Source organism: Ictalurus punctatus, chromosome 7 (assembly GCF_001660625.3).
Source record: "Ictalurus punctatus breed USDA103 chromosome 7, Coco_2.0, whole genome shotgun sequence".
In the NCBI taxonomy this organism is placed as follows: Eukaryota; Metazoa; Chordata; class Actinopteri; order Siluriformes; family Ictaluridae; genus Ictalurus; species Ictalurus punctatus.
Genome location: NC_030422.2, coordinates 30,957,600 through 30,983,109, shown reverse-complemented (window position 1 = coordinate 30,983,109; position 25,510 = coordinate 30,957,600). Strand labels below are relative to the sequence as shown.

Genomic DNA, 25,510 nt, shown 5'->3' with positions numbered 1-25,510 from the left:
AACCACACACGAGCACACACACACACACACACACACGTGCACACACACACACACACAGTAATAAAAAGTTCTCAAATCTCGATTGCAAATAAAATCCCCCAAAACATATTTAATCATTTTTTTACATACACTCTGATACATAGATATTTTCCTCTGTGCTCAGAACACGGTGTTAATCACTATTATGTGAGCGCGTTCAGGGCACGCCGGAGGTCAACGTTTCAGCACGAAAAAAACGTCTCACAGCGGCGGATATGGAGGCAGTCTGACGTCCCGTGCCCTTATTGCGGATTTCACCTCGGGTCGGAACTGTAGTCGGGGCGGACTCGGTGTGTTGTTTCTGTTCTAAATCTGCGAGAACGTCCTGCTGTACAGAGTGAAAAAGACGAGACCAAAGGAAGCATTTCCAACACACTGTGCGAGAGAGGAGGACACGCACTCGTATTCATTCTGAATGACTGAAAGAAGAAGAAGGGGAAGGAGAAAACGGACAGGCACGAGCCGGAGGGAGGGAGAGAGAGCGTAAAGCGGCGATCGCGATGCTGATTCCGACACGGCCTTGCGATCGTGGACATTATTGCACAGGTGTCAGGTTCGGTTCCGACGCTCGACGAGTCAAGAGGACGCGCTGCTTGTTCAGTGCACGGAATGAACACGGCCATGCTGAGGGAGAAATGACCGTGACCGTGACCATGAGAGAAAAGTGCACACGTTTATATATATATATAAAAAAAAAAAACACTCACTAACTAACTAACTCCACAAACGTTAGAAACTTTCATAAAAATGTCCCATGACCGCTAACCTGTGAGAACATTTATTCACACCGTCAGTCGATCCTCCACCAGGGATAGACAAATCACACCCGCTCGCCCGTCACACGGAAACCTCTGAAATTTAATTTAACGTCAAAAGTATAACAAGCGAGTTGTCTATGTAAACGCATTGACGCTGAAGAACGACGCGCATATTTCAATTCCTGGTTCAGGGGAAGATTCGGTGTAGAAATCCTCCTCGTCCTGTCCTTGTCCGTCAATCGTCCTTGATCGATCCGTGTGTGGAGTGCTGCAGGTGACGAGTGGAACCCCGACCCATTAAAAACATGACGCGGATGGGTTGTTTAAACAAGCGCGTGTGGTTCAAAACCGCTTTTTTGAAAGTCGATAGGAGGTTTATTTATTCGCTCTGGCTGCGGGACGGGAGAAAAAGTCCTGGTACACCTATTAAACCTGCTCGCGACTGGGTCCTGGGTTCCGGATTTGTCCATCCCTGAGCACGGACACACGCTCACAACACACAAGTATTAGTGCTTGAAACCTTCATCGGTCATCACAAGAGAAACTCCGACCAAAAACAAAACAAAACAAAACAAAACAAAGGTCTAAATGTTTTCCTCCTCGATGAAATTCTAAAACAAAGCCACGCCCCCCCCCCTTTTTTTTGAACATCACATCCACTTTTCCGCTTTGCTTGAACACCCGTCACATTATAAGATGAAGAAAAGATGGTTAGATGAACCCTTTAAAGCTGGAAGGATCCAGGAGCAGAAAGTTACCCAGAAGGCACTGCGAGCTGACGTTGAAACCAAGCGGAATTGGTGGGTGAAGCTATTTAGGAATGTACGAGCAACAACACGGAATACTTAAACATGTACGCGAGCTGTGCCAAGCTCCGATTGGGTTTTACTTGGCTAGTCACCGAACCGATCGACAGGACGACTTAAAAATAGTGTTCGCTAGCTATTTACCAAACTAATGAATGAGCTCGCTGCATGCTAGCAAGCATGGTAGGAGCGAAAGGAGAAATAAAACGCAACATATTTAGGTTGAAAAGAAAAACATCAGACTAGCTATGTTCAACCAGCCAATTAGAGGCTGGTGAGCTAGCAAAGAAGAGAGTTAGCACACCAGTTATCAAGCATGCTAGGTGGTTAGTCAGCTATTTCTTCTGTGATGAATCACATCGACCGTACTGTACACTGTGCACGTGGCTGCACTGATAATAGCGCACGTAACAGCGATTAGCAATTCTGGATGGGGGGGGGGGGGTAAAGACAGGCGGAGTTTCCCTGTAGCTACTGCGTCACCCGTGATAGCCCGTTATTAGCAAAGCTAAAAATCACGACGTACTGTTGCTAATGCTAAACTACTAATAATTTTATATAGCTAAAGCGCTCAGCGGTCTGATCTTAGAGCAAAGCAAAATCTCCGCGTTAGCATGAATAACCTCTGTATTTATTGGCGAAGCTACATCGTCCTCGGTCACATCGGAAAGACGCAGCTAGCATCTCGTTAGCACTCCTACGTCTCTTCTTAAACGTCCAGCACCAGCACTACACAAATAACCTATCAAAAATCTTTGGTGAGTTATGCATCGCGTGTTTAATGTTTCGGAGATGTGCAGTGCTTTGAATGACGACGTCTCGAGCGGTGCAGTCGCTTCCTTCGACGCTGTTTTGACTAATCCGTGTCCGGGATCAAAATTAAAAAACGTCTCCCCGTTGTCCTTCATCACATTCCCAGCATCGGGGTCCAATCGTGTCAAATGTTTTGCTCTTTCGTCTCACGTCTGTGAATAAAGAACCGGCCCGCCCCCCCGTTTCGGTCCGTCCCCCCGGCTCTCAGCTGAGTTCGAAGCCCGAGGACGACTCGATGGCGTAGAGCAGCTTGCTCCTCATCAGATGCTGGTCGCAGAACTCGGGCAGCTTGAGGAGGTTCATGCAAGTGCTGGCGGTGGGGAGGCGCTCCAGATCGTTCCCCCCGTTATGGATGCAGAAGGCAGGGTGGAGCTCCTGAGGAGGAACCAGACATCCAGAGAAAAGACAGATCAGCAACAACAACAGGGCAAACATACGCAAGATAAAGGTGGTGCGGGGTGAGGCGGTCTAAGATTCTTATCTTAATCGTCACCTGAAGCAGACTATCATCATGATCCCACGAGAGCTGCAAATCTCTACACGCGTCTGATGGGATATAAGAGTCACGCTGACCGCTCTTCATCACTAAAATCATCGCAGCGCATGACGGCTAATACCCAGAAGGCCATCGCGGTCACAAAATCCCACACAAATTCTAGCTGACTTTCAGCGACGGCCCACGCGCCAGGGTTAGAACCCGATTAAATCCCATCTCAGGGTTCTGCTTTAACAGCACCATTTTTCTAACAATTAACGTATTAAAGTATCGTTGCTTATCGAGGAAGTGTCAGAGCACGAGCCATCTCTTTGAGAAAAGGGTTTCCATCATCTTTTTTAAATGGCCTCCTCTGACAGGGCCATTTCTCCCTTAATGAATTCCCGGGTGTTTAACGGCACCTAATTAACGCCGGGATGGCTGGAGATGAGGGAGAGGTGACAGGGCATCACGGCTTGGACTGTCTCATGCCGTCTTCTCGCGCTCGCTCTCTTTTCGTGCCCGCCGTGTCTGCCAGCCTCCCTCCACATCTCTCTCTCTCTCTCTCTCTGTCCGCTCCAAAGTCAAATTCATTAAAAAGCCTCTCTTAATTCTTGCCAGTTAAACTTCATATTTTTATTTGAAGAAGTTTCCCTTTTGACATTTTTTTCTTAAATGTTATATTTCTGAAAGAAGAGAATGAACACTGTGTATCATCATCGTGCGCGCACCACTTCCCCATCTCCGTGTGAAAATCCCATTTAAATGTATGTACGAACAAGACCATTTTCTTTTTCGCCCAAGATTTTTTTTTTTCTCTGAAAGACAATAACACGATGTAATGCTTTGTTAGGTAAGATCACATTTTTCACAAGTTTAATTTCTTTATGATTAATATTTTAAAGAAAACCAGAAAGTAAGTGATTAAGGTGTGTACGTGTCTTTAACGCGACTGAAACAGGAATACTCCACACGTCTTAATTCCATGTGTGTTCACTTCGAGTATGACTTTAATCAGATTAAGGTCATCAGTAATCAGTAGCTGCGTTTACATGGACAACAATAATCCACTCTTAATCCGGTTAAGACCGTACTCTAATTAAGAAACTACCATGTAAACAGCCATTTTTACTTACCTTAATCTAATTAAGGTCATAATCGAAGTAAGCGATAATCGAATTAAGACAGGTGGAGTACTCCTGTTTTAGTGGCATTATGGACGTGTATTACACACATGTACACACCTATTGTTCAAAACGAGACCTTTGAGCTGTACTCGTGTTGGACGCACGTGAATCGATTCGTGTTATAATCTCGTGTTATTGTGATGACGTCACGTGACGCGCCTTTTCTCGAATCCGGGGAAAATCTGCGCCGATTTTGAAAAATCGTACGTGCCTCCGGATATTGCGGAGCTTCATTTCGCGTTCATCTCTGCGATCGTAAAATCCTGGAGAGACTGAATAATGATATTATTGTTATTAGAGCTATAGGACTTATTGATTCAAATTTTTTTATACACGAATTTATAGCAGAAGAGATTTTATATTATAAAGAGCCAGTGATTGTGTGTGTGTGTGTGTGTGTGTGTACTAACTTTAAACCCCAGCAGAGGAGGACGTGAGCAGCTGGTGACGAACTTGAGCAGCTTGCGTTTCTCCTCGTCGCTGAAGTTCTCCACCACCTCCCAGAAGATCTTGATGACCGGGTGCGTTTCCGAGTAACCTCCTGCACACCATGAACCACTCAGTGACGTGGGTTTTTAAATGTTTTAAGCGTGACTCGAGTTGTCAGAAGTGAAGCGTACAGTAACAACGCTCGATATAATTCAACTGTAATGAATAACAGGTGTGTGTGTGTGTGTGTACCTGAGTAACGGGTGAATTCCTTCAGGTCGTCCAGACAGATAGGTATATGTGCGCCGGAGATCAAAACCTGAGAGACACGATGGACATAGAAATCAGTCAGCGCACACAGAGGGAGGTAAAGCGTCCATGTCCGTGATTTGATTCCGTATGTTGATGTACTTCCTTTCCAAACAGGAAGTCAGGGTGACAACGTGCTGACGGAACAGCCGATAGCGTTCAAGATGCACCACACTCCCTGCTCCAATCTAAATAACCGTACAGCAGCTTCGGGAACTAACTGCGGAGGATTTCTCACCCGCACGCTGATGTGAAAAAGTATTCGCCCCTTCTGACTTCACACTAAACGGTTCCTGAAAACACAGACGATTTCTTGAAGGGAAAAGGTCATCCTAGACGACGAGATGCTGTGCGTTTAGTTTGTTATGCGAACACTGGGAGGCGTCTGATAAAACGATATTACTCGACTCTTCCTGATGGAGAAACCCTCACCATCACGTTCTCCATCAGTCTGAGCAACGAACAGCTCCAAGCTGGTAAAACACTCCTCCGAGACCTCACACAGACTCCACGCGCTTTCAAACGACCTTTTATTCAAGGAATAATCTCGGGGAAGACGCGCATGCTACTACTGGAGAGCGAGACACGCCCCCAGGGGCGGGGATATACATGGGAAATAAGTACGGTAATAATGACGAAAGTACTTTATAGTAAAAAATACTATAAAGAACAGCGAACGGTAATAAACTAAAGTACAGGATGATGAAATTAGAACGAGAGTACCTTCAACACTAAGGGACATTCTTCTTTCTACACTCATTTGAATTTCAGGGACTCTCAATACATGCAGTGCTGATCCTCAATTTGAATAATTATTTTTCTTCTTGTCCCTCCATCATTCGCTACTTTTATCCTACGTTATCGTCTTTTACGGCTTTGGTATCGTTCCACATATTATTGTTTATTAATCTTACTCCATCTCTGTCCCCATCTTGTTTTATGTACACGTCCTGTTTATCTGTTCGTGTTTGTGAAGCTGCGCTGGAGCCAGTTCAGTGCTAGCCTGTGTGTGGGAGCAGACTTGAAGCGGACGAGACACGTGAGGAGCGTCACACATCTGTGCATAGAGATAGTCATTAGTTATGAATGAATGCGCGCGCGTGTGTGTGTGTGTGTGTTTAATAAATAAAATGGTGAGAAGGAAATTAAAACAAAACTCATTCATGAAATGCAAAAAAATATATATATTTTTACATAAAATCTGATCGAATTATTACATTTTTGCTAGTCTTGTGGTAGAATAAGTGTAGGCAGTGTGTGTGTGTGTGTGTGTGTGTGTGTGTGTGTGCACGTGCTTGGCTGAACATTACCTGAATCTCCTGCTGGTCAAACATGCGCAGCCACTCGAGGTTGAGCAGGTTGGACAGGCCCTGTCTGAACGCCAGGCAGTGAGCTCGGATCTGTTTGTTCAGGCGGTAATCGGCCACTAAATGGATGTAGGCGATGCGGTTCGCCGTGGTAACCGGGATGTCCTTCCCCCCCGGCTTCAGCTCAACCACCTGGAAAAGCAGAAAGAGAGAGAATTAGAGGGGGAAAATGATGGAGTGACAACATCGACGGTTTCCTTACTGACCTCCGGGTAATCCACAGTCTGTGCTCTACTGTGTGTGTGTGTGTGTGTGTGTGTGTGTACATTTATATAAGTTTTTCACCTTCACATTGATTTACATTTAAATCTCCAATGCACTGGAGATTCATCTTTATTATAATATTAAAGAAATGAAATAGTAGTAGTATTTATCTCGTTATTACTACCAAACGCCATTTTTTCCTAATTACGGGTTGTTCACTGTTTAGCTGCACTCGCGATTAGCTGCAGCTCTCGTATGTAGAAACGAGCCGAGTCACGCGCCTCGGGTGTTTGTAGCGAAGCGTCCCACATTGATTCGTCTTCATTCGCAAATTTACTTCAGCACTTACACACAACATAGAGACCAAGACAACGATTACACACACACACACGCGTGCGCAAGTGGTGATTTTAGTTGTATTCTGCTTTTCACTTCTAAGCCATGGTGGATAAAAAGTGTCCTTTATAATGAGGCAGATGTTTAAGACTGATGTGGTGAGGATACTAGCTTCAGAGAGAGAGAGAGAGAGAGAGAGAGACAGAGAGATGCTTTATTAACCCACTGCTGGACACAGTCAGAGTTAGGCTCAATCATTAACCAAAGAACATGGGGGGGGATTTAAAATGAGAGGAGAGAGAGAGAGAGAGAGAGAGAGAGAGAGAGAGAGAGAGAGAGAGAGAGAGAGAGAGAGAGTAAGACAGATGGACAGAGAGAGATAGACAAACATACAAGGAGAGATAGACAGAGGGATTGACAAATGGAGAGAACGTGAGAGATGGAGACAGACAGAGAAAAACCTATCAGAACCAGACTGAATGCAGGTGATGCTGGGGGCGGAGTCTCACACACACTCAACACAACTACTGCTCTGATCACATCTCACTACACACTCACACACACTCACAACACAACTACTGCTCTGATCACATCTCACTACACACTCACACACACTCAACACAACTACTGCTCTGATCACATCTCACTACACACTCACACACACTCATACTGCTTATTTACTCTAGTTCTCATTCACATCAATGTATTTTACTTTACTGCATGAATGTAAATCATTATTGTAACCGCTACACTCTCGTCCTACACTGGCACCTGATATTTTCACTTTATTTATTTATTTATTTAGTATAGTTGATTTATTTTTGTAATTATTACTATTTATTATTATTGATTCTATTTTTATTATTATTATTCCTATAATCATTTTAATTTTATTTCATTCTATTATTATTATTATTATTATTATTATTATTATTATTATTATTTTAATTCTCCTTTCTGATCTATACTGATGCTTTGGTAACATTGTATGTAAACAATCAACTGAAATGAATTGAGAGAGAGAGAGCGAGAGAGACAAAGAGAGAAAGAGAGAGGGAAAGAGACAGAGATAGATAGATAGATAGATAGAGAGACAGACAGACCGATAGACAGATGGAGAGAGAGACAGACAGACAGATACATAGATAGAAAGATAGACCGATAGATAGAAAGAGAAATGGACAGACAGACAGAGAGACAGATAGAGACAAATGGATAGATCGATAGATAGATACATACAGAGAGACAGAAAAATAGATTGATAGATAGGGAGAGAAATAGACAGACAGACACAGAGAGAGAGACGGAAACAGAGAGACAGATAGAGAGATAGATAGAGAGATAGATAGATAGATAGATAATCAATAGATAATTTATCTATCTATCTATCAATCTATCTATCTATCTATCTATCTATCTATCTATCTGAGAGATAGATAGAGAGATAGAGAGAGAAATAGACAGACAGAGAGGGGGGAGAGAGAAGGAAACAGAGACAGAGATAGATAGATAGATAGATAGATAGATAGAGATAGATAGATAGATAATCAATAGATAATTTATCTATCTATCTATCTATCTATCTGAGAGAGAGAGAGAGAGAGAGAGAGAGAGGTCTGATATCTGATAGGTAACCTGAGCCTCTCCCAGGTCATTGTTGACGATGGTGAAGTTCAGGCCCAGATCCTCCACGTCTCCCTCATAGCTCTTGAGGAACAGAAGGTTCCGGTACATCTCGGGGTCCAGCGAGGCCAGGTGATGAATGTCCACGTCAGCACTGGTCCCGAGCAGCTTGGACAGGAAGAAACTAGCAAACGGCAGCTCCACTAACATGTTCTCATACAGAGCCTGAAGGAAAGAGAGAGAGAGAGAGAGAGAGAGAGAGAGAGAGAGAGAGAGAGGGAGAGAGAAAGATTACTAACACGATAGAAGATCAACATGGACTTCAAACCACTCTCTGCACTGTACTCGGTCTGCTTCATTCACATCGTCTGGGGTTTCCCACCGAGGGGCTGAGGGGGAAAGTAAAGAAACCTTCCCCTACTGCGCACAGAACCCACTCCAAAAACATCAATACACCATCGACCATTTTAGAACCGGTCTCAAAAACCCCGTGTATCACGTTCGACGTTTATTTTCTATTTTCATTCACTGGTCCGAATCTCCGCAACACATAAAAACAACACACCCCGCATGTTTGATTCACTTCCTGCGTTGGAGTCGATTCAGAGTCGAATCACTTTTTAACTATAAAAACTCCATCAGCTGAACAAAAGAGTACAAGCTGGGAGACGTGACCTTACTCTGTAAGTTTGAAGTTAAGTCAACCTTTTTTTTTTTATTTTACACAGAGAGAGTGAACCAGGCTTCCATTCAAATACACTGCACACAGCACTGTGGAAAAGTATTCACCCCCTTCCTGATTTCCTCTACTTGGTCGCACTAAATAGTTTCCGATCCTCATACAGGAAGTAATATACGACAAAGAAAACATGAGAAAACACACACAACAGTTTTCAGAAGGGAAAAAGGTTATGCAACACCTCTATCAGGAAACCCCCCGCCACCCCTTTCGCCTAATGTTTCGGACTTCTCACTCATTGGGTTGTTTGCGCTTGGATAGAGGAAGCAAGGCGGTCCAGTCGTGGCTGAGGAGAAAACGCAAGCCGTCTTCAACCACGAGTCTGACTCTACGTACACTTCATCTTTGTGTACACCAGTGCTGGAAAAACTGACTCACAGAGATATGACGATGCGAATGGGAGAGTTATTTTCCTAAGCCACGTCACTCGAGTTCTCGGTATTCGGCGTACACGGATATCCAAAAATCCGTCGATGGCTTCTCTGTGAATATATATAGAAGTTAAATAAAAGTTTTCCCGTGATCCCCCTGCTATTGCTAATCCCCCAGGTTAAGAACCGCTGGTCTAGTCTAATTACACCGAGGTAAATTTGGTAAATCAGCTAACTAAGGGGGCAATAACATTTTTTCCTCACAGCACAGGGCCAGCTGGGGGTGGATAACTTTTTTCTATCGATAAACGAAATGATCACTGAAAAAAAAAACTTCCTGTCTCAGGATGTCTTTGTCTTATATTCATTTTTAGTTTGAAGACCTGAAACAGTCCAGTGTGACAAATATGCAACAAAACAGAAGAAAATCAGGAGAGAGTGGTGGGCGTTTAATTTCACAGCACTGTATGTGACAGCATCCTAAAGGTACAGTTTAATGCCTTTAAAACTGAGTGGTTTCTACATCACATACACGCAGCAGCAAACTCCCCCCGCGGGACAAACAAAGCCGGTCCAATTCAATTACACTCGACTCGTGACGCAACATTTCGAACTTCTCCGAGACGATTAACAATCCCGGCACAACCGTGTCCCTGCTCGTTCGCTTTTACAGGATCCCAAACTTTCCCCAACATCAGTCCTGACCTTGACCCGAATCAGGACCGGTCATAAAAGAGCTGCAGCTAATGCGGCGGTGCAGTGCTAAAGAAGCCCATTTCAGGACATTAAAATATACACAGCTCGTATAAAGGATTGCACTCACCCTCCCGGCCACATCAACTAAATGGATTATAAATTTCCCCAAATCTCCATAATGCACGCATGGAAAACACACAGGCGGCTCGTAAATCAGGGCAATTTTCTAAACACGGGTTAACTGTGCGACTCGGAGGGGGGATAAAACAAAACAAAACAAAACAAAAAAAACCAAAACGCGACACATTTTTTATGCAAAAATAATCCACTTAGCGGCAGCTAGCCTTCATTCCTGCGTCAAAGTGGGAACGTAAGAGACACACGCGAGGCCCCTTGAAACCTATCAATAACGCCGCTGCCGGGAACACGCGGCAATAAGAACACGGAGGCGGACTGCGGCCACTGTTCTCCGGGCAGCTGCATTATTTATCGTTGTTTATCGCTAGAAATTGTGCCAAAATGACTCGGGATTTATAAAAAATAAATAAATAAATATATAAATAAATAAAAAGGATTAATGGCACTGGTGGCTTTTAATATCAGTGAGTGCAGTGGCAGGGTAATTAATGCAAAATCGCAGCTCCATCAGCGCAGTGACTTTAAGCGCCTGCCTTCTGTTCGCTGCCAGGTGAATTTGTTAATTTACAACATTAAGAATCGATAAAAAAAAAATAAAAAAAATGCTTCGAGAACATACACGCCATCAGTCAGCGTGCGACCTTCGCTTTCCCCGGAGAAACTTTTTAAACGCTAAAGAACTGGAAACTAATTCTGTATTAAATACACGACTCAGAACTGCCGAAGAGGCCGCGCCGCATGCTGCTCGCCCGTACACGAGATTTACAGTGCGTCACACGGGCGTTAACCTCGCGCTTCCACGCCGCTCCGTACGATTTGGATTCTTAAAGCGGTGAATCGTTTTACGTTTTCATTTATGGCATTATCCGTAAATGAAGTCTGTATCGATAAATACATGCTCGTACTGGTTCACTAGGGTCAGTACTCTCAGTATTAAATCCCTGCTGGGGAGGTCAGGACAGTGTGAAAACACACAAGACGTCGATTGTTTTGTTGTTTTTAAAGGAGTGCTCATTTAAGTACTTCATGAAGAGGTAGATCTTTAGTCGTCGTTTGAAGACAGCCAGTAACTCAGATGTTCGAACGTATAGAGCAGGGGTGTCCGATCTTATCCGGAAAGTTCCGGTGTGGGTGCAGGTTTTCATTCCATCCCAGCAGGAGAAACACCTGATTCCACCTGTTTCATCAGGTGATCTTGGCTTTCAATAGACTCGGTTGTGGCTTCTGCTGGGTCGGAATGAAAACCTGCATCCACAACGGAACTTTCCGGATAAGATCGGATCTAGGGTCCAATGGTCTTGCCCTATGGCCTAGGTCTTGGATCTAGAGGAAGTTCATTCCATCACCTAGGTGCCAGGTCAGAAAAAGAGACTTCCTTTTAACCTGAGAGAAGGCGGGTCCAACCAAGCAGTGTTAATAATAATTCCATATTTGACGAGATCACTGAATCTGCCATGACAGATTATATACGATATGAAACAGATATGTTTCCTATCAGAGAGATTTTAACACCCGCTGACGGCGATGGATCGTTAGGTGAAATACCTTTTAGATACTTCCAGAGTAATTCATGACATGTTTACGGGGGGAAAAAAACCCCAAACAAACTCATAATCAAAGACAATTAACCATTCACATATCCCTCATCTTAATTATTATTATTATTATTATTATTATTATTATTATTATTATTATTATTATTATTTGACAATTGGATCGTCTCAAACGTGCTCTTATTGTTCAGAAGTGTGTAAATATGGACCAGACACAGCTCTGGAAGTCCTCCATGCGCAGGGTTGGGCACCGGGTCTAAATATTAGCACAATCAATTTATCCCTGCAATAAACAACGTCTCGACGGCTGATATCTGAACGCCGTTATGACGTTATCCTTTTAACGAGTCCACCTTTAAAACAAAGCGGTAATAAATTCAGTAAGTAGTTTAAACACTTTATACGAGTCCATCAAAGCCTAAACGTGAGCGTATCACATTAGCCTCGGCAACACTAACAGACCTTAATCATGAATTAGTATAATGAATGCTCAAGGCCACGTGTGTGTGTGTGTGTGTGTGTGTGTGTGCATGTGTTCGATACAGCAACAGTGATGTAATTCTAATCTACATCAGGTGCCTTTATAACGGCACTAAACAAATATCAATAGCGCACTCTTCCTGCCACTCTGCGGCGTATTTATGGAGAGAGAAAGAGGGTTAATTGAAAGTCAAAATCAAATTAATCTCCCAAACCTTAATTGCCTGAGCCATTAGTGGCCAAATGAATGAAGGAGGGGCTCATTTCTCACTGTAAGAACTCTGATCCTTGCTAAACAGGAGGTAGGTGTGTGTGTGTGTGTGTGTGTGTTAAGGGTCTCTAATAAGTGTCCCGAGTTGCCTCGTCAGGAACTGCATGGATGCTTGTGACTGTAAAACAGATCAAAACTCTATTAGCGGCAGAAAGGGTTCAGGTTATTTACGACGCCAGCTGATTTAGCTCCACAAACACGGCCAGGGAAGCGGCGGCTAATGGAGGACCGTAGTCGAGGAGCTCGGGGTATGAGGTCATTTATATAGGCGGCGCTATTTTATACATGAACTGTTCCGGCCAGGTGCGTTAAGGTAACTTTTAAAACGTTAGGTTCATCAATCAGGGCATTGAAGATGGCCGGATCGGCACGTCTGATAATCAGCACCGGAGGATCGGATTTCCACGTCCAGTGATCTGAAGGAGGTGGAGTTAATGCTCGACTTTCTGACATTCATCATTTCGATATTCACGTAATGAGATTCGGTTGACGGATCCGATCCCGTTGAACAAAACTTGAGCCGGAAAAATGTCCTGATCAGAAGCGCGAAAGCCAAACTTTTCGACTGCAGTGACCTTATAAATGAAAAGTATTTTGTTACGGTCTGTTCCGACAGCACTTAGGCTTAGACCGTTAATTGAAAATGACTTTTGACCCTCATCAAATGATTCACAAACGGCCCTTAGGTCCTGTGTGTACTTGTGCGACTAAGAAAAAGAGAAGAAGAACATAGAATTATTCAAAGGTGGGAAACGGTGAAAGGAAGGTAATCACAGGGAAAAGGAAGGAAAATTTAGGGGGGAAAGGGACAGAATGGAAATGGGAAATGAAAAGGCAAGGCAAGGCAGAGCAGGAAATGACAGGACAAGACAAGACAAGACAAGACAAGGCAAGACAATACAGGACAGGACAGGGCAAGACAAGACAAGACAAGACAAGACAAGACAAGACAAGGCAAGATAGGACAAGACAAGGCAAGACAAGACAGGCAGGACAGGACAGGACAGGACAAGGCAAGACAAAACAAGACAGGACAAGACAGGACAGGACAGGAAAGAAAAGTACAAGGCAAGAAAAGACAAGACAGGACAAGCACAGGACAAGGCAAGACAAGGCAGGAAAAGACAGGACAAGGGAAGACAAATCAGGACAGGACAAGGCAAGACAAGGCAGGAAAAGACAGGACAGGAAAGAAAAGGGAAAGACAGGACAGGCAGGACAGGAAAAGACGACATGATGGTACAGTACAGGACAGGAAAGAAAAGGAAAATGCAGGACAAGACAAGACAAGACAAGACAAGACAGGGTTGGAAAAGACAGAACAGGAAAAGAAAGGAAAGAAAATGAAAAGAAAAATGCAGGACAGGACAGGACAGGAAAAGAAAGGAGACATTTCTCAAGGGAATAAAAGAAGGAAAATAATAAAATAATTTTAAAAAAACAAAGGAAAAAACCTAAATAGAGATGAAAAAGTAATGGGCAAATAAATCCAGATGAACAGGTGGTGAACAGAACACATGTGAAAGCGTTTAGGAGGAAAAAAGTCAGATTAAACAGTGTCCATATCTAATACGCTGTTGAAAGCCAGTCTAGACCGAAGCTAAACTTTGAGAACTGATAGAGTTTTGTTGACTTTTCCAATCTAATCGTCATCATTTGCTCATTTCTTGGTTTAATCCAGTGCTAATAAAAGCCAGAAGAGCGGGTCAACACAACACCGTGCCTTATCATCAGCTTTCTACACTCAGACAGATGCAGAGCACAAACCAAACACTTCCTTTGTTCCTCCAGTCTGACACAACTGCTTAATAATTCAACCGGACAACACTACTTTGACTTTAAAAAGACGAGATGTCCGTTTTGGAACTGACGTAGGCAGAATAAATGCTCAATTTTCTCTTCTTTCATATTTAAAACATTCTGCTTTCATGACCCCACCCCCTCTGAGTCTTCTCCTATAACGCCTGATGAGGTTGGAGAATACATGGCGAGGGATCTGAGAGCGTTCCTCCATACAGAATCTCTCCAGATCCTTCACATGTCGAGGTCCACGCTGGTGGACTCTCCTCTTCAGTTCACCCCACAGGTTCTCTATGGGGTTCAGGTCAGGGGACTGGGATGGTCATGGCAGGACTGTAGATTGGCAGGACTGTAGGTTAGGACTGGGATGGTCATGGCAGGACATTTTGTGGTCAGTAAACCATTTTTGTGTTGATGTTGATGATGTTTTGGATCATTGTCCTGCTGGAAGATCCAACCACGGCCCATTTGAATCTTTCTGGCAGAGGCAGTCAGGTTTTCATTTAATATCTGTTGATATTTGATAGAGTCCATGATGCCATGCATCCTAACAAAATGTCCAGGTCCTCTGGCAGAAAAACAGTCCCAAAACATTAAAGATCCACCTCCATATTTAACCGTGGGCATGAGGTACTTTTCCATATGGCTACCTCTCTGTGTACCAAAACCAACTTTTCCATATGGCTACCTCTCTGTGTGCTCCAAAACCAACTTTTCCATACGGCTACCTCTCTGTGTACCAAAACCAACTTTTCCATATGGCTACCTCTCTGTGTGCTCCAAAACCACCTCTGGTGTTTATTGGCTCTACCAGTTAGACCCATACCTGACCCCTACGCATGATCAGGCAAGCAGCAATGTTATATTTTCATATCGCATCACAAAGTCAATACTTCTAATCAATTACTACAAATTTTAGTCTTGCCCAATTCCAACCTACTACCTCATTCTCCTCGACTGTGTATACATGACCTAACAGACAATTATGACCCTTGTCACTCAGATCAGCCCAGAAGGCGAGGCCGATTATCTCTCTTGGACTCCTGACTGTAGAGTCATCCAGACAGATCTGCAAATAATTAATATTTTCATCGAGTACTCACGTATAGCCAGAGAGCAACCTCAGCACGGTTCTGTTAGCCATTTCTTTACGGTTATATTAAGACCTTCAGCTTCCTGTCAACTTTTTCCATTTGGTGAGTCATAATGACTCGCTAGGTTAGAACCTAACTAGAACTGTATCTGTAAGGAATAAAACATGCTGCGTCATGCCGTTAACTGATGTTAGCTGATACAGTACATGTCTAATGTTAAAACGTCGATTTTATTTTAATGTCATACTCAAAGATAATCTGGAAGATATTTAGGGGATGATCAAAAGATATTGGTTTAAGCCATGACTTCAGCACAAGTGTATTAAGTTGCTGAGAACAGGAAAACGGACTTCCGGTCCGGAATACTCATTTGTGTTTGGATGGGCCTCTCGTGTCAGGCATTTTATAGACACTCTACTCATGGGAGATCTGGGGGGGGGTTGTGAACCCAACTACACAACTGTTACAAACCTAATCTTGATACAAAAAAAGTCTTACACTTAACGTTCACCTTTTATCATGAAAGAAAGTGTGGGCTTTCAAAAATAAATAAATACATACATACATACATACATACATACAAAAGCACCAGCCAAAACATTACAAATATGAGACGAGAGTGATAAGTTATACTAGTGTACTCCGATGTTTAAATGCAGCCACCCGGCCAGCTCCATCAAACCCCTTCAGATGACTCAGAATGCAGCAGCACGCCTCGTCTTCAATCAGCCCAAGAGAACCCGTGTCACACCCCTCTTCATCTCCCTCCACTGGCTTCCTGTAGACACCCGCATCAAATTTAAGGCCTTGATGCTCTCATACAATACCCTGTCTGGAACAACACCCCCTACCTCAACTCTCTCCTGAAGGCCTACGTTCCCTCACGCAATCTGCGATCAATCAACGACCGACGCTTAGTAGCACCTACTCAGAGTGCCTCAAGATCCCTTTCCAGAACCTTCACACTAACTGTTCCTCAGTGGTGGAATGAACTTCCAACCTCAACCTTTTGGATACAAGCGTCTGATAAATGAATAAATATAAAAATGTACTATAAAATGCGGAGCTCCATCAGCAAAATGCATGAAATCTAGCAGTTCTGCAATCTAATCTAATCCAATCCCCCTCCCACATACACACCTTGCCCAGTATCCGGCCCAGGAAGTAGTAGTGTCGCGTGAAGCTCTCGCCCATGAGCATCTTGGCCGTGGGGCTCGGGTACAGCAGACCCTCGTTGGTGGTCCTGAAGAAGCCCTGGTTGGGGTTGAACCCCGACTTGAGCAGCTCGTTGAGGAACTCGCGGAAAATCCCTCCGCCGTCGATGCCGGCCTCGTCCAGGCCGAGAGCGTTCAGCAAGTGCACCCGGATACGCTTTTTCAGGTTGGGCTCTGAAACGAGGAGAAGGAAGATTCGACACTCCTAAGGCAAGGCTTCTTGTAAAATTCCCTGCCAAAGCTTTATCACATCACGAGTGTGTAAGTGTGTAAGACAGAACGAGTTTGGCAAACGCAATTCTTCTGGAACTGTTGCGTGAAAAGCAATCATCAGACTCATTGCTCGGATGCAAACAGGAAATGAGAGGAAATTTGACTGATGTTCAATACACAATTGGTCAGAAGGTGTTGAATAATTGTCCATAACAGGAGCATGGCTGCAAATCACAGGTTTGTATAAACGTGCTTGTTCTAAGGCACGTCAGCGTTTCTATAGCAACGGCTCATTCGACGAGTCTAAGAGAGCCATGTTGGTCATACCGTTCTCCGGAGACAGTTTGTCGTACGCGTCCTCGTAGATGTAGTTTCTCCGGATGGTGATGGTGATGCCGTCATGGAAAGGGCCATCCTCCTGGGCGTCTCGTTTATCGGCGTAGATCAGCCTCTGGAAGATCTGCCGAAGAGAGAGAGAGAGAGAGAAGATTTATTTCAGATAAGATCTTTTTTTAAATTTTTTTTTTGCATAAGCAACCATTTATCCTCCAACAAGAAGTGAGCCACGGCACATAAAGTATTTTTGTAAAGGTCAAAGACGATCGTTAAGTAATTTGGCACACAAGCACACAGGAAATAGACTTCCGTACCTTGACTCTCTCCTCGAAGGGCACGACGAAGGGCAGCTCTGTGAGGATGGCCAGTTGTCTCTCCTCCGAAACGGACAGCGGCGGAGGCACCAAGTCAACTGTAGAGAGCGGGACGAAAAAAAACATCACTTAATCATCTGTGTATACATCCTTTTATTCTTTACTTTACTTATTTCACTTTTTAAAAACACAACATATTTATAGGTCTTATTTATATGATTCGCTTATTTGATTCCAGAGTTGATAAAAATAGCATTGATTAATTGATTCCTATTTTTTTTTTTAAAAACGAGGGGGAAAAAAGCAAGAGCTTAAAAATATCTACGTGGTGTGTACGGTTTTTTCGAACGCACTTCCACGAGGTGAAGTTTCCAAGTAGTTCAAGTGATATATTATTCAAAAACACCACCAGATCTGATTATGATCCGAAGGATGTGAACTGAAGAGCGCTGCACGCTGTACGTGAACAGGTGGTGATTAAGCAAAGGAACCGCAGAGATATTTTCATCACAGTTCATTTTCAACCTGTCTTTTAACAAAGGGAGCCAATAATTCTGCAGCGGAGTGTATATAGTATAATATATATTCAGGTGAAGTTCGCTGGATTCTGCGCTCGTCTCGCTGCAGCTCACTTTTAATTAACTCTGTAGTCCTGCGTCCATCCAGCTGTCTGCTGCGTCCATTACGAGGACGTTTGTTTGGGATTAAAGCTCCGTCCTGTTTGATGGAGAGGGTTTTGGGGGGGGGATAGAAAGTGCCGGAAAAGCAGCAGAGAAGCATCATTTGTCTGCCATGCTGCTAATACAGCGCAATTATTCTGCTCAATTAGTCAAGCCTCCCTCTCTGTCTCTCTGATCCGGCCATCAACGCGCCATCTCGGAGAGAGAGTTATGGCGCGGCGTGGTCAATGCGCACGCCGTTCATCACCGACGCAAACGTCCATTTAGGGAAATGAAAGAGCTTCGGACAAACAGGGGGCCAGATGTGACCTGCCTTAGGCTAATTGAATTTTTAAGCACCTATGCCCAAGAGAACCGCACGAGACACTGTTATTGGGGAGTTTTCACACCAAACACACACACACACACGAACAGGCTATTAGGCTAATACACACTCCGTCCATCCACTCAGGCCTCCGTCTCACTCAACGTCTCTCGTCTCATTTCTCTGAACTGTATTTATTTATTAGGTATGCATCGATACTCGTTAACTCATCATGGTGTTGGGTACTGGTCCGACAGCGCGCTGGTTTACTCGTAATAAAACGTCGCGATACCGAGTAATAGTATGTGACATGAGTCTAGTGTACGCCGTCGTGCTAATGAACAGATGACAGGAAACGACCGCGAAGTGGACGAACGATTAATGATCACAGCAAAGAAGACTGAAACCTGTGATCTGTCGAAAGATAGACAGAAAGACAGACGGACGGACAGACGGATGGATGGACGGACGGACTATCTTCCTACAATACCAGTAAATAGGGCTGGGCGATGTGACAAAATTATAGCAGCGCTGAATTAAAACACCACCACATTATTAAATGTCTTAATTCAATGTGTACGTGAATACATCTATTCTTATATGATAACAGTACTTCTTCAAATAAAACAAACAAATAAATAAATAAAATACAATAATTCTGTAAAAATCAATGTTCACAATTTTAATAATTGCTGCTTAGCTGCTTCCAGTCAGTTTATAATGATTCGAACAAATAGAAAATCTTTATAACTTATTTTTTTTAAACTCAGAAAAAGTGTATTGCTGCATCATGCGTCGAGATATCGAGATCATATCCGAGCCCTAGAAACAACCTGATCCAACATCTTCAACATAAAACTCACGAGCAGCACACGCTGGATAGGGGAGAAAAAAACCTCATCAGTATCCGTACCAGTATCCGTCCCATTATCAGTACCCATATCTTTATCAGTATCCGTACCATTATCAGTACCCATATCTGTATCAGTATCCGTCCCATTATCAGTACCCATATCTTTATCAGTATCCGTACCATTATCAGTACCCATATCTGTATCAGTATCCGTCCCATTATCAGTACCCATATCTTTATCAGTATTCGTACCATTATCAGTACCCATATCTGTATCAGTATCCGTACCAGTATCCGTACCCATATCTATATCCGTCCCATTATCAGTACCCATATCTGTATCAGTATCCGTACCAGTATCAGTACCCATATCTATATCCGTCCCATTATCAGTACCCATATCTGTATCAGTATCCGTACCATTATCAGTAGCCATATCTGTATCAGTATCCATATCAGTATCCGTACCAGTATCAGTACCCATATCTGTATCCGTACCATTATCAGTACCCATGTCTATATCCGTCCCATTATCAGTACCCATATCTGTATCAGTATCCGTACCATTATCAGTACCCATATCTGTATCAGTATCCGTACCATTATCAGTACCCATATCTGTATTCATACCAGTATCCGTACCAGTATCAGTACCCATATCTGTATCCGTACCAGTATCAGTACCCATATCTGTATCCGTACCATTATCAGTACCCATATCTGTATCCGTACCATTATCAGTACCCATATCTGTATCCGTACCATTATCAGTACACATATCTATATCCGACCCATTATCAGTACCCATATCTGTACCGTACCATTATCAGTACCCATATGTGTATCTGAATCAGTAAAACACGGTGTTGCTGCACCACTAGCATTTTCCACACCAGGAGAAGCACTACACTACAGCTCAGCATTAACTCCGAGTTAATTAACTAATTAGCTCCAGCTGCATCGATAACTCGTTAAGCGTGGCATTATCAGTAAATCTCGCAGTCTGGACTCAGAGATGAAGAACATATCGGGAGCTCACCGTTTAACGTGGACCGGAGTGGTCCGATTATGCCCCTGAGCCCCCTCCTCCACATGAGTCGAGTAGAGGGCACGTACAGCTGAGTCACCTGAGTAAAACAAAAAACAATACAGGACAACAATGTTGAGTTGTGAAACGACAGAACAAACAAAATAATGTCCTTCTTTTCTAACGACTGCATTTTATCATCATCCATCTATTCATTCGATTATTCCGTATCATAAAAGTATCTTAATTTTAACAGCTGACTTGGATTTAGTTTTTATGTTCAGTCTTTAGTATTTCAGACATTTAAGTTATTTTTAGTTTCAGTCGAGAAACGTGTTCGCACCATACAATTCCCTGCGAGCCGTTACTATAGAAACGATTATGTATCAGACCGAGCGCATTAATATAAACCTGCGCTACTGTCACAGCTGCTGTTACAGAAAACTAATCAACACCTTCTGACCAATCAGAATCCAGATCTCGTAAGCGCTCGTTGTTCTCGCGAATATTTTCCTCATCGACAGAGACGTGTGCTGAGACTGCGCACCTTATCAGCCCAGATGTGGACATCGTTGGACAGCCAGTGACCCCCTGGGCAGAACGGCCTCCTGCTGTCCCGCGCCTTCAACATCTTCACCAGGTTCGTGATCACCTGGAGAGGAAAGAAAGAAAAAAAAACATGGGGTCAAAGGCGATGTGAGGAACGGATTTAAACCGTCGTATCCAAGTGTGCGCACTCGTTATAAATTGTGCTCTTTGTTCAGCAGCGGATCGTCCACCATCCGATCACCTTCACAATCGAGGCGTAAAGAGACACAAGCACAATTTATTTGTCTTTCGGTCAAAATGGACGCTTGTCTGAGTTAAAAGGGCAGCATTAGGGTCATTAGTGGGCAATTGTTGGTGGATGGAGAAGATAGATGAGTTGTCATGGAGCAGCACACACTGCTAATTAATCACACTCACACACACACACACAAAATGAAGACGCACTAATGTTTGCTGTCCTGCCAGCTTTCATTTATAATTAAGTCTAAACACAGACTAGGTGCAAGAGAAGTGAAAAGAGGGTTAGACAGAAAATATCTCACTGCGGTGCATGGCGGCTCAGTTCAAATTCAAACTACCCATAATCCTCCATTTTGTAGCCATTTTGAAGGCCATGTAGGCGTCTCTTTTAGCCCTATCTGGACGGGATTAATGTACATGGGGGCCTGGTGTTATTTCCGGTATTTTATTTCCGTCTGGGTTTTTCTCCGTCCTCCTCGGTGGAAATCACAGGCCTACTGTTTTCGCCGAACTCTGCGCTCGTCTAAGTCTCGAACGGATAGACATCTGTGATTTTCTACGCAGATGTCGCATCACCTTGGAAAAAAAAATACAGAATAATAAATGTGTGACTGCTGCTTCTTGCTGTATTTAGTTCTGTAGCGTGCATCAGTGACCCTCCTCCAAATACTACTTTTTGATTTGATTTCAAATTGTTGCTGGAAACTCGGTTCGCCCCTAACTGAAATGAGATCCAGTTTCTCTTGGACGCCATGCTGTGAATGGAGCATGATCATGTGACCACGTGACACAAACATCTGGGCTTGTAGAAAATACAACCCAATCCTAAAAAATGTATTACAAGCATCCCACTGATAAACTAATCCAATCCGAGATGTTGCATATTTACAGACTGAAAGCATTCCTTCATATGGGTATCGGCTAGTATTTCACCCAGACTCGATCGAGAGAAGAAGAAGAGCAGCTCTCTTCCTGAGCCGCATCAGATACTCATCGATCCTGCAGCAATAAGGATGCTGAGGTAATAACAGCCAGAGCAAAACGCTGGGAGACCGAGGAGAAAACCCCCAGAAACGCGCGCTGGTTAATCATCCCATCAGGTTAAGTGCAGGCCGTAACGGGCTTCTCCCGAACTCCGGCCATGTCTGTGCTTCTACAAACACGGCCAAGAGGCAGCCTTCCATTAGCAATATTAATACGAGCTTAGTTGATCATTTTCATTCAATTAGCTTCTTTCGATTAAATGGATGGCCGGGACAATAGGGGTGATAAAACACGGCGGAAGGACCAGCGTGCGCCCGAGGCTAACATTAGCGTGGGCGGGGTCAGCGGCCGGCTGGCCGGCCGTAAATCCCGCCTTCAATTTGGGAAATGCGTTTGTGCTGCTTTCAGCGGCTCGTTTCGGCTGATAGTGCTACGTTTTATTAAAAACATTACTCCTCTTCTAACACACGGGAGAGGAGAATGGAGGGATCATGGAGAGATTAAACACACACAGAGAGGAAGAGAGAGAGCGAGAGAGAGAGAGAGAGAGAGACAGACAGAGAGAGAGAGAGACAGATAGAGGCAGACAGACAGACAAACAGAGAGAGGCAGACAGAAAGAGAGAGACAGAGCTAGAGAAAGACAGACAGACAGAGAAGCAGAGAGAGGCAGAGAGAGAGACCGACGTACAGACAGATAGAGGCAGACAGACAGACAAACAGAGAGAGAGGCAGACAGAGAGAGAGCGAGGCAGACATATAGACAGATAGACAGACAGAGAGAGGCAGACATACAGACAGATAGACAGACAGAGAGTGAGAGAGTCACACAGACAGAGAGACCTGATGTTTATGATAGTTCTGTAAAGGTCAAGGTCATGTGCTCTGTGTTCGGACCTTGAACAGCTGGACCCAGCGTTTCTTCTGGTTCTGGATGCGCTGCTGCTGCACTTGGCTGCTGGGTTTGACTCCGACGCTGCGGAAGGCGGCTGCGTATTCCTCACTGTGGCCGCTCTTAGTCTCGGGATGCGCCAGCTTGATGATCCCCAGACAGGCATCACGCAAACACCGGGACAGAGTCACCAACTCCGGGAGAGAGAACGGCATCATGGACGCCTGCCTCTCACCTGCAACAAGAACAACAACAAACACATTTTACTACAGTGTTTATTCAGTAAGAAATAAAACACGCAGTGTTGCGCTGTTAAAGGAAAATAATAATAATAATAATAATAATAATAATAAACTACAGGACAGTGTGATGGAGCAGAGTTACTCTTACCACCCTGAAAATGACTGACTTCCAATAACAGAACATCTTCTTCATCTTATACTACAGCGTCATGTCAACCATTACCATTTTATTCATTACACACCTGAGATCCACTTACAGCTACATTTAATGTTGGGGAGCATCTAGAGAAGTAGATGTTACAGAAAGCACACAAAAATCCTTGTTTAATGGTCGAGTGAGCATCACATTGAACACTCTCTCTCTCTTGCTCTCTCTCTGTCTGTCTGTCTCTCTCTCTGTCTCTGTCTGTCTGTCCCTCTCGCTCTGTCTGGCTGTCTCCCTCTGTCTGTCTGTCAGGATGCTTTTGGGAATCTGGGCCCGGGGTCATTATTTATAAGGAATATAATTAGGATTTTTTTATGCTAATGTCCTTACTGATATAAAGTCCTATGAAGATGACCAGAGACATCTGTCTCTGGCTGGTGTGTGTGTGTGTGTGTGTGTGTGTGTGTGTGTGTGTGTGTGTGTGTGTGTTGTTACCATCCATGGCTTCCCCGAAGAACTCTGTGTCGTGGATGGAAATGAGAGAGTGGCTGAACAACGAGCTGAACAAGTAGAAGAGAGGGATGATCCTGTTCGAGTCCTCAGCAGACATGGGAGAGCCGCGAGACATCAACTGCAGCAACGGCACCAGAGACCTGACCCCACCCACACACACCCACACACAAATCATCGACCTGTATTTGGGTACTTGAGCTACTCAAGGCATGATGTTAGCAACAGTAACACTCACCCTGTGATCATTTTGGTCTTCATGGATGTTATCAAGTGCCACAGGTGTCGGAGGAAGCGAGCGTTGAAGGCCAAACTGTACAGGAGCCTGGAGAGGACAAAAAGCACTTCAGTTTTCAGAATTCAAGTTTGACGCGAGTCGCTGAGGTTTAAACAGGCACACTAGTTTATATTCTGCGAAACGGAGCTTTTCTCATCGGTGAGAAAATACTGAGTGTAGGTACAAAATCTGTATGAGTGTGATTTAAAAAAAATCTCTAACCGAGACCGATTATGAACCGAGATTGAGGAACTGCCAGAGGTAGAATTCACACGGCATGCTGACACCTGGGATTTATTTCCCCGGTGTTCTGCAGTGCTTCCACAGGCAGAGCTATAGGGTTTGTATGGACTTACACAGGGGCTTGTACGGTGGACACGCCACATAAACAGATTCAATAACGAGCCTAACTGTTGATATGGTGATGTTTCATCTAACAGTTAACACTGAAGGAGTCTCCAGTGTGAGGAACGCTGCAAGTTTCAATCTCCTGACATCTTCAGAACAGAGGAGCTGCTACAACCTATGTGATAGCTACAACTAGCATGTGGATGTTACGCAACACTGGATGTAACTATAAACACAGAAAAATTATGATATATATATGTGTGTTCTTTCTACAGCAGAGCTAAAACATTTTTGGGTTAGTACAACGTGAGTTTGTTTACTTTAACGCCGACGCAGCATTGTCTTTCCCTGCTATTTAAAAACAATGGTCCAGGAGGCAGCTACCTGACGTCCGTCACCGATATCGTCATCTTACAGTCCGGGTCTAATCGGTGCTCTTCCTGCCCACGACGACCTCCGGGACCCTAAACCACTAAAGGAACTGAGGAGTTCAGAAAGGTGGAAAAACAAACACGCTAGGCCCGGTCGCTCTGCTCGACAGCAGGACGAATTAAAGGAGCTGTTAAGCTTTATTAAGGCGCCCATTAGTAAAGCGGCGATGCTCTGCAGGCTCGTAAAGCGGCCGCGGTTTCCTGTGAGGCTCCGTTTAACTTAATGACCTGCGGAGAGACAATGCCACGGTGACTGAACCCCGAACGTCACACAGAGTGTGCGAGCTGACACTTAGGTGTGAGAAAACACACTGCTGAGGGAAAGAAAAGGAGCGAGCACGAGTGATTAACTAAGGAGAAAGGACAATAATGAGTGTGTGTGTGCGCTACGTACGGCCTAGTTTGCTCCCGTTACATGGTTTGCGAATGGCACCAGAATGCCAAGTGAACAAATCGCACACAAA

General features: G+C 44.0%; 1 protein-coding gene across 3 annotated transcripts in view; it reads right to left on the bottom strand.

Annotated features, from left to right (window-relative positions):
• Window positions 1-82: 82 nt before the first annotated feature.
• The window catches only part of ube3c (ubiquitin protein ligase E3C), a 35,417-nt gene continuing 9,989 nt past the window's right edge, over window positions 83-25,510 (bottom strand). For all 3 annotated transcript variants that reach the window (XM_053681642.1, XM_053681643.1, XM_053681644.1), the window contains 13 exons: window positions 24,229-24,315; window positions 23,976-24,133; window positions 23,099-23,328; window positions 20,977-21,081; window positions 20,442-20,529; window positions 17,566-17,663; window positions 17,243-17,375; window positions 16,629-16,876; window positions 8,359-8,571; window positions 6,127-6,315; window positions 4,760-4,826; window positions 4,489-4,619; window positions 83-2,791 (listed from right to left, as the gene is read on the bottom strand). In XM_053681642.1, coding sequence (XP_053537617.1) covers window positions 2,621-2,791; window positions 4,489-4,619; window positions 4,760-4,826; window positions 6,127-6,315; window positions 8,359-8,571; window positions 16,629-16,876; window positions 17,243-17,375; window positions 17,566-17,663; window positions 20,442-20,529; window positions 20,977-21,081; window positions 23,099-23,328; window positions 23,976-24,133; window positions 24,229-24,315 — 1,918 coding nt within the window. In that variant the 3' untranslated portion in view covers window positions 83-2,620. The remainder of the gene's footprint in view (window positions 2,792-4,488; window positions 4,620-4,759; window positions 4,827-6,126; window positions 6,316-8,358; window positions 8,572-16,628; window positions 16,877-17,242; window positions 17,376-17,565; window positions 17,664-20,441; window positions 20,530-20,976; window positions 21,082-23,098; window positions 23,329-23,975; window positions 24,134-24,228; window positions 24,316-25,510) is intronic.